Source organism: Neovison vison, chromosome 3, assembly GCF_020171115.1.
Source record: "Neovison vison isolate M4711 chromosome 3, ASM_NN_V1, whole genome shotgun sequence".
Taxonomy (NCBI): domain Eukaryota; kingdom Metazoa; phylum Chordata; class Mammalia; order Carnivora; family Mustelidae; genus Neogale; species Neogale vison.
In genome coordinates, this window is record NC_058093.1 from 192,762,425 (window position 1) to 192,771,405 (window position 8,981).

The following is an 8,981-nucleotide window of genomic DNA, read 5'->3' on the forward strand; positions in this document are numbered from 1 at the left end:
CAGTACAGCCTATACATCAGTGTTCCCTCGAGGGCCGAGCAGATTGATATGAATATGGGGTTGCTGGGAAACTCACCAGGCACTTCTTCTTTCTATGGGGAAGGCAGAATGCTGCCTTGTGGCTCCATAATTCCCTATCATGAGGTCTTGGGAGCCGGTAGGTTGAGGATGGAATTGTAAACACAAGCTACAGTTCAATTCAGTGCCAAGCAAAAGGCAGTTCCAATGTGCATTGTTGGATTCAAGATATCCAACACTTGAGTAAAGGCGGATGTCAGATGTTTGCTCACACTGGAGTTTGTGTCTATGATGGCCGACAAGTGGAGGGGTTGTGTCAAGAAGGCTTGGAGTGTTTCCCATCCTGAGGCTTGTGAGATGCTCCAAATAACAAGGTTTCCTTCTACCAGCCAGGGGGAGTCTGGTTTGTTTGCTACAGTGTCCTCCAGGTGGAAAGTTTGGGTACCAAATCTCTCCCACATGGATGCCTGGAAAGCACACCGCCATTGACCATTGGAGTTGAGGAACATGGCAGGTTCATTTTGGTTGTTCTGGGAGAAGTGCGAAGGCCTTAAGTTGACAGGGAATCTATTACAGATGGAGAACAATGCTGGTTTGTTACCAGGGAGATCTTAGAATGTGCTGGTGGCTAGGGTGCCATGCAGGATTCTCCTACCCTGAAGGTTTGGCACAGGTCGAATGCACCATTTCATTCTGGGGAAAGGACAAGTTCTGTTGTCTGGCTCAGGGACCAAAAGTTGTATTTTATGATGGTATTCCAGAACAGGCCTTGGAGGACAGATGCCTAAAAACGTATTCTAGGGTTCCAATGAGGTCCTAGAAGCATGTCTGGTACAATCTTCTGCCTCAGGCCCATTGAGTTGGGTGTTTGCCTGCATTTAGGTGATCAGGGTCATTCAGACTGCGCATTTGCTTCCAGAATGGCCTCCAATAATGGAGTTGCCTCAGGGTCCTTGCAGATTTCTCCTAATCTGGTGCGTTTGTGCAACTGTGATTGGCAAAGATTCCTTGGGGATGGCAGGCCCAGTCTTGTGGTGTGGCTACAGAGACCCCATCCTGGAAGGCATGTGAGCCATGGTTTTGGGAGAGAAGTCTGCAAACACAAACTCGGGTTAGGGTTAATGGCGAGGTGATCTCAAGCCCAATGCATAGACCTGGAGATAAGCTGTTGGGAACTGTAATTAAGGTGACTGGAAGGAGGTAGCACAGACTTTTTAATCTGGATTGTGTGACCAGGATGGCCTCGGAATGCAGGTGTGGTCTCATGGGTCCTTGGGAGATTTTTCCTCCCTAAGGATCCCCTCTTCTCCCAATACTTTGGTGGTGTTTTCGGGGAAGGGAAGAGTGCTGTTTTCCATCTTAGTCTGGCCCCAAAACAGGGATTCCAGAGACGGGCTCTGGGTCTGTATGCCTGGAAAATCCAACGAAGGGTTAGGATTCAGGCCTAAGGGTGTCCCAGGCCTGCAAAGCGGGAAACTGGTAGTGCAACTGAGAGGGCTTGTTTGAAAGCATACTCTGGCTGAGGGTCACAATGCCTGTTTGTTCCCAGGGCAGCCCTTAGTAATGGGCGTGGTCTCACTGGCAATGTAGCTGGCTTTCAATGTGAGGGTTGGACACCCATCCCAACAGCCAGGTTTCCTGCAATTAGGAAGGAGGAGTTATCTATTGTGCTTCAGGTTCCCCCATTGACAGTGATCCCAGCAAAGGCCTGGGAACTGGTGCCTGAACACCAAGGATGGGTAGAGTTGACGGACTTGGGCCATGGCTGGTCTCACATGCTGGATATGGTGCCCTCTCTCTGGGTGGCTGACACGAGTTCAGGGCTCAGGCTCTGTCAGGCACACCAGTAGTGGCCAGGGTAACCTGTAATTTGAGGCAGCCTATAAATCCCTCGATGGCCGAGCAGATTGATCCACATTTGCATTTCTGGGCAGATTCACCAGGCACTTCTTCTTTCTATGGGGAATACAGATTGCTGCAATGTGGCTTGAGAATTCCCTATCAAGAGGGTTTTGGGTCCATGGAGGTGAGGATGGATTTGTAAACCAAAGCTACAGTTAAATTCAATGCCACGCAGAAGGTGAAAGATCCTGGAGCCGCACCCAAGAATCAAACAGCACGCCTCCACTGGATGCAAACTGCAAGAGGTTTATTGGTCACACAGGCGCCTGCGGACGCATCAGCCTTTGTGGGCTGAGCGCGCCGGGCTAAGTTGGGGAGCAGATTATATAGGGCAAGGTTGGGGTGGCGGGAAGCGAGTTTACAGAAGCAGATGCTTGGTTACAGGGATCTGATTGGTTAACCTAAATCAAGCATTGTCAGGCACTGTAACGGTTTATTCTGGCGGGAAGCGGTGGCGGGAAGCGATCTTACAGAGGCAGATATGCATGGTTACAGGAGTCTAATTGATCAATTTGATTCAGGCATGATTGGGCGTTGGGGTCAGGGCATTCTGGCGGTTCCTTGGGACAGCACTCTGGAAAGTCCCGGTACATTTCTTTTCTCATTTGTCTCTCCTTTTGACAGACCGAGTGACCACAGACAATGTGTTGCCATCAGGCTATGGGGACAATAGGTTGCTAAAACAAACCTTACCAAGGAGGAAGGGGGTCTTTCATCCCCCCCTTTTTCTTTATCATGGATAGAATCCTATATCCATTCGCTTTGTTCATGAAGTAAGTCAGCTTGAGAGCCGGTCTGTTTAATTAGTTGATATTGCTGTGTCAGTACCATTGTCTGGATTACTGACAAGCGATCTTTCATGAACTGTACGAGTTTATTTAAGATACAAGGGCCGATTGAGAGAATTAGTAAAAGTATAATAAGGTGCCCTAAAATGGTGGACAGTAATGTGGTAAACCAAGGAGATCGATTAAACAAACCTTCAAACCAGCCCTGGTGGGATTCAAAATCCTTTTTTCTTTGGGCTAGTCTCTCTCTGAGTTTATCCATGGTTTCTCTAACAATCCCAGTATGATCAGCATAAAAACAGCATTCTTCCTTGAGGGCTGCGCATAATCCTCCTTCTCTTAAGAACAATAAGTCTAGTCCCCTCCTATTTTGCAGAACCACCTCAGAGAGGGAGGTTATGGATTTTTCTAAGGCAGTGATTGATTTTTCTATAGCTTCTAAATCAGCAGTCATGGCGGCCTGCAAATGCATAGCTCGAAACTAGGCAGAGCCAACAATCCTTAGCAAGAAGGGGATTAGAATAATTGAGAGCTTGATACGCCCCTATTATCAGGTTAAGGAGTCAATCTCTGGTACAGGAGATGGTCTGTTTGAAACCGGTGATGAGGAGAAAGCATTGCCGGGGGCGGCGTTAGGTGGAATGATGGTGATGGCGGGTGTTATTCGAGGGCCTTTGGGATGAGGGTTAGGGGCTCACTGATCTGGCAGGACCAGATTAGGCCCTATGGCGGCAGAGGGTGATTTTATTGAGAGTTTTATAGTAAATATGAGTCCCTCATCATAATTTTCTTTATAGAGTCTAAGGCCCCAGCTATACCCTTTTGTCCAGTGAACTGCTTTCTTTCCAGACTCTGTGAAGGTAATTTTAAGGGGGTGACACTATGCATTTTTACAGTGTTTTCTGTTGTTTGCTCGGTCCCAGTACCCAGGACGAGCCCCCGGGGACTTTTTTATCTCATGGGAGTAATTGGCTGTAACAGTGATAAAATCCCAATGCGAGGTGGGTTTCCAATAGACATCACCCATAGTTTCACATCCCCAGGTTGCGCAGTAGAAGTCATCAGGGCCTCCACATTTATAGGCCCGTCCGCTAGCAATACTATTTCTTGGCGCGGGGCAGACATAAAAGGGGAGTGCACTAAGTTTGTAGCGTCGTGGTCCATTTCCACATCCCTGTTTAGGGGGTGACATTCCTTTACTCATAGGGGATGTTGGTGGCTTATGGGGATCATCGTGTTGGCATATGTCCCAAAACCCCATAGCCAATTTACAGAGATCCGGATACAGGGCAGGCCACCATGTGTTAGGGGTATGTTGGGCCGTACTGGACCAGATAACTTTCCCTGTTTGAGAGAGAACCTGCCAGGTTAATTGCTTGGGGAGATGTGGGCTGGTGCCGTCTACAGGGGAAAGGAGAGAGAATAAGCAAAAGAGTAAGATTAATGGCGAATAAGTCTTTTTTTTTTAATTTTATGTTACATGTATTATATATTCTGCATTATTACAATAAAATAAGCTAGAGGGGCACCAGACTGGCTCAGTCAATAGAGCAGACCCTGTGACTCTTGATCTTGGGGTCATGAATTCAAGCCCCACATGGGCATAAAGCTCACTGAAAAAACAAAACAAAACAAAACAAAAAAACCACACACAATAAACTAGAGAAAAGAAAATGGCATTAATAAAATCAGAAGGTTGGGGCAGGGGGTGTCCAGGTGGTTCAGCTGGTCAAGCATCTGCCTTTAGCTCAGGCTGTGGTCCTGGGATCGAGCTCCACATCAGGCTCCCTGCCCAGTGGGAAGTCTGCTTCTCTCTCCCATTCCCCACTGTTTGTGCTCTCTCTCTCTCAAAGAGATAAATAAAAATCTTAAAAAAAAAGAGGAATGTCAGAAAGAAAATACCATAAAATATCTACCTCTCAGTGGACCCACACAATCAAAACCCATGTTGTTCAAGGGTCAACTGTATACTGTGTCTTTCTTGCAACATCCACTCTAATGAGCGGACCTACAATGTGCCAGATAGTTTACAAGGTGCTGCTTTGTATATCTTTACGTTGCTCAGTGCTTTGTGTAATAGAGACTGTGCTGCCAGATCGCTTCACAGGCTAGGACCGTTTGGGAACTGATGAGAATAAGACTGCAACCTGGAAAAGGTTATTTGCATGTTGGTTTACCACGGACACAGAGAAAAAGCAGGGCAATGGACACCTAAGAAAAAAATGCATGATGTTAGAGTGGCTCTAACTAGTAGTATCTCCCCTGTTCCTTACAAAGTTACACCGAAAGTCTGGGCTCTATGCAGAGTAAGACACAAACCGGGTTGGCAGAGAACCGAGGTCTACTACCTTTTAGGTGGTTGACAAAGAGATGGGGAGTGATTGTATCAGTCCATGTTTGGGTTTTTAGACCCCAATTTCTTGCTGCAACAATTACATAACCTAGTAACTAACATATAGTTTTCTTCTGATGATTTTGGACCTACTCAGTAAGTCAGCAACCTGGACATGGCTAACCAGAAAGACATTCAGTTAAAGCTTCAAGAAAGAACTCAGTAGCACTATGTTACTAATAAAAACCATGGAAAACTTGAACTAGTTTACCTAGTTGGTGAAAGCTAATGGAAATAAAATGCTGAAAACCTAAGTGATTTCTAGACTGTTCTTCCAACTCAACCATTAACTTTGCTAACTGTTTCTTTTATACCTCTGCTCTTAATCTATAAAAATCTCCACCCTGCCCCGCATAAGGCCTTAAGCCTACTAAAGGTAGCTCACTGTTAGCATGTAATCCCCAATGTGAAATAGTCTTAGAAAATGATTTCTTAGGTATAAGTTCCTAATAACAAATTTTGTTAGAAGAAAAGTCTAGGATTTTATTTTCAATTTTTTGAAAATAGTTTTCAGGAAAAAAAATGATAAGAACACAGAAAAAAACTTGAAATCTCTCATTGAACTATGAACTCAGCAGAGGAAGAGACTTTGAATTCCTCTCCTTCTGAAAGAAGAAATCACTTCCAAAATGTCCCTTGCTCGTGTAAATCTTTCCCAAGTTTGATGTAGTTCATCTTATAAAAGGAACATGTTTTTTTTTTATCATTTAAAATGAAAGAAATAAAATAAGGAAGGTGGGTCTCTCGTGTTATACATTTTTAGAGAAAGGTTACATCTTTAAAGCAGCTTTGTAATACTCAGAGCTGGTGTCCTCATCTATTAAAAATTAGCAAGTTGTATTCATTCAAGTACCTTAATTCACGGTACTTCATATAGTTTTATAGATGGAAGGAGGCCCAAACAAAAACAAAACACAACAAAACAAAACAAAACAAAAACAGCTAGCACAGAGCTGTAAACAAAAAATAAAACAACTTTAAAATATTGATTACTATGAGGTGGAATCAAATGAAAATTAACCCTGGATGACAAAACAAATCTCTAATTACATAAATAAGTCCTATTATGCGCTGAAAATTTCCACTATCAGAATTTCCCGGTTACAATAAGGAAATACGTAAAAGGGGAACATAAGTAAGCATGGTAATTTGGTTCTTTTCAGGTCTACTGGTCCAACTGCCAGCCACGTGAGTGTCTGGGTTTTCAACAAAGTGTGACCAGTTCTTCTGAAGAGGTTGGGTGAATAGCAACCGTGTTGTCAAAGTCAGCTTTTGTTGCCCCCATTTTAACTGCAACAGCAAAACCTTGCAGCATTTCATCACACCCGATTCCTTGCTTATGGATCCCAACCACCTTTTCCTCTGCAGTGGCACAAACCATTTTCATCACACATTTTGTTTTCCTTTTGGTAACCGCATGATACATTGGGGTAAAGGTGGTTGAATAGGTCTTCACATTTTCTTTTCCATATTTATAGATGGCCTCATCTTCCATGAGTCCTACTGTCCCAATCGGGGGGTGGCTGAACACGACTGTGGGGATGTTGTCATAGTCTAATTTGGAATCTTCTTTGCATTCAAAAAGTCTATGGGCAAGTTTTTGGCCAGCAGCTATGGCAACTGGAGTAAGAAGAGCTTTTCCACACACGTCCCCAACAGCATAGTTGCCTTTGACGCTGGTATTCTGGAACTCATCTACTATGATATGACATTTGTCATCAGTTTGAATCCCCACTTTGTTTAAATTCAGGCCACTGGAGTTTGGGTCCCGCCCAATGGCCCACAGCAGACAGTCAACATCCGGAATCATGGTCAAGGTGGGTTTCCTACCAGGAACTGAGGTAACCATGCACAGTTCCAAGCCGGAGGGAGCCTTCTTCACTTCCTTGACCTGTGAGTATTTCAGGACCTCTATGCCAGAATTCTCCAGCTCTTCAGTGCAGTTTGAACTGATAATGGAATCAAAATTTCTAAGTACCTTATCATGCCGTATCATTAGTGATGTCTTTGAACCCAGAGCGGAAAGAATGCCAGCTATCTCTACAGCAATGTAGCCTGCCCCGACAATGACACTGCGGCCGGGCAATTCTTCCAGTTGGAAAAATCCATCACTCGTTATTCCTAGGCTGGCCCCAGGGATCTGGCTCTCCTGAGGATGTGAGGGCACGCCACCTGTGGCAATCAGAATGTGAGGAGCCGTGTACTTGTTCCCATTGACCTCTACTGTGGGCTCTGGATCAGATGTGAATGCTGCATGGCCATGGATGATTTCTATATGGGACTTGGTGAGATTATTTTGATAGATGGTGTTCAGGCGGCTCACGTAGGCATCACGCTTCTCCTTTATAACACGCCAATTGAATTTACTCTCACAGCTTTGAAAGCCATAATCAACGTGATCGTGCATGAATTCAGAGTGGACAGCCGTGTTCCACATTACCTTTTTGGGTACACATCCAACATTCACGCATGTTCCGCCCAGCTTGTGGCTCTCCACCACCGCGGCCCTAGTGCCCAGCTCCGCCGCCCTGCGGGCGCTGGCCAGCCCGCCCGAGCCGCCCACGATCACCAGGTAGTCGTAAGAGGCCACGACGCCCGCGGCAGGTGGAGGGCGCTGCGGCTGCGGCTCCTCCTGCAAGCCATGGCGTGGGAGCCGGCGCGGGTGGGCCGCGACTGAGGCAGCGGGAAGCGGGGGAAGGCGCGCGCCACCCGCCGCCAGCTCGGCCCGGCGTTCCCGCTCAGGGCCCGGCGCAGCAGGGCCATGCACGCAACAGCGAATAAGTCTTATCTTTAGTGGGTTTGGGGAGCGTTGGACGGTCCATTTCGAGTTCTGATGACGTTCGGTCTGTCCGTCCGGGTGTGCTGCCTTTACATGGGAGGCGTGGATCCAGGCTGCAATCCCGTCAACTTATAGTGCCGTGGGCGTTGTTAGGAGCACCGTGTGAGGTCCTTCCCAGCGGGGTTCAAGATTTGTGGCTCGATGCCTGCGGACGCAGGCAGTATCCCCGATTTTGTAGGGATGAGGTCACGACGGGATGTTAAGTTCTTCCTGGTAGGCGGCTGCCAGGGGTTTCCAGATTTCTTGTTGCACCAGCTGCAAAGCTTGCAGATGGGCCTGTATGGAGGGGCAAGGGGAGTGAGTGGAGATATCTGCCTCAAAGAACATGACAGCCGGAGGGGGAGCACCATAGAGGATTTCGAAGGGTGTTAGACTATGAGGGCCAGGAGAGTTTCTGGCCCTATAGAGTGCTAAAGGTAGGAGCTGGACCCAATCTTTAGAGCCAGTTTCAAGCAGTAGTTTAGATAGAGCCTCCTTGATGGTTCTATTCATTCTTTCTACCTGTCCTGAACTTTGGGGTCTGTAAGCACAATGTAATTTCCAATAGATCCCCAAAAGCTTGACCACCGAATGACTTACCTGGGAGACAAAGGCAGGTCCATTGTCTGACCCCAGTACCTCAGGCATTCCATACCTTGGGAAAATCTCCTCCAGTAACTTCTTAGCAACTATGTTGGCAGTCTCCTTCTTGGTGGGGAAGGCCTCTGCCCAACCTGAAAAAGTGTCTAGAAAAACTAAGAGATATTTATATCCATACATGCCAGGCTTAATCTCGGTAAAGTCAATTTCCCAATGTGTGCCAGGGTGGTGACCGCCTACTCGGACTCCTGGTCCGATACTAGTTTTTCCAGGATTGACTTGGGCACACACTCTGCAATTTGCGGCCACTTGTCAAAGAAGGAAGTTTCGTTTGGGGAAATAGTTTTCTAAATTGGCTCTATCCATTAAGGATTTCATTTTGTTTGCACTTAGATGAGTCAGCCGATGGAGGTGATTTATTAGTTCCTTTGCCATTTTAATGGGCATTATGGCTTTTCCTTGA

The 8,981-nt window shown here is 46.4% G+C and overlaps 1 protein-coding gene across 1 annotated transcript; it reads right to left on the reverse strand.

Moving 5' to 3' along the window:
- Positions 1–6,054: 6,054 nt before the first annotated feature.
- LOC122901971 (glutathione reductase, mitochondrial-like) lies at positions 6,055–7,863 on the reverse strand. Its single transcript, XM_044241017.1, is given in 2 exon segments — positions 6,055–7,731; positions 7,734–7,863. Coding segments are annotated over 2 exon segments (1,557 nt in total). The 3' UTR covers positions 6,055–6,304.
- Between the last annotated feature and the right edge of the window lie 1,118 nt (positions 7,864–8,981).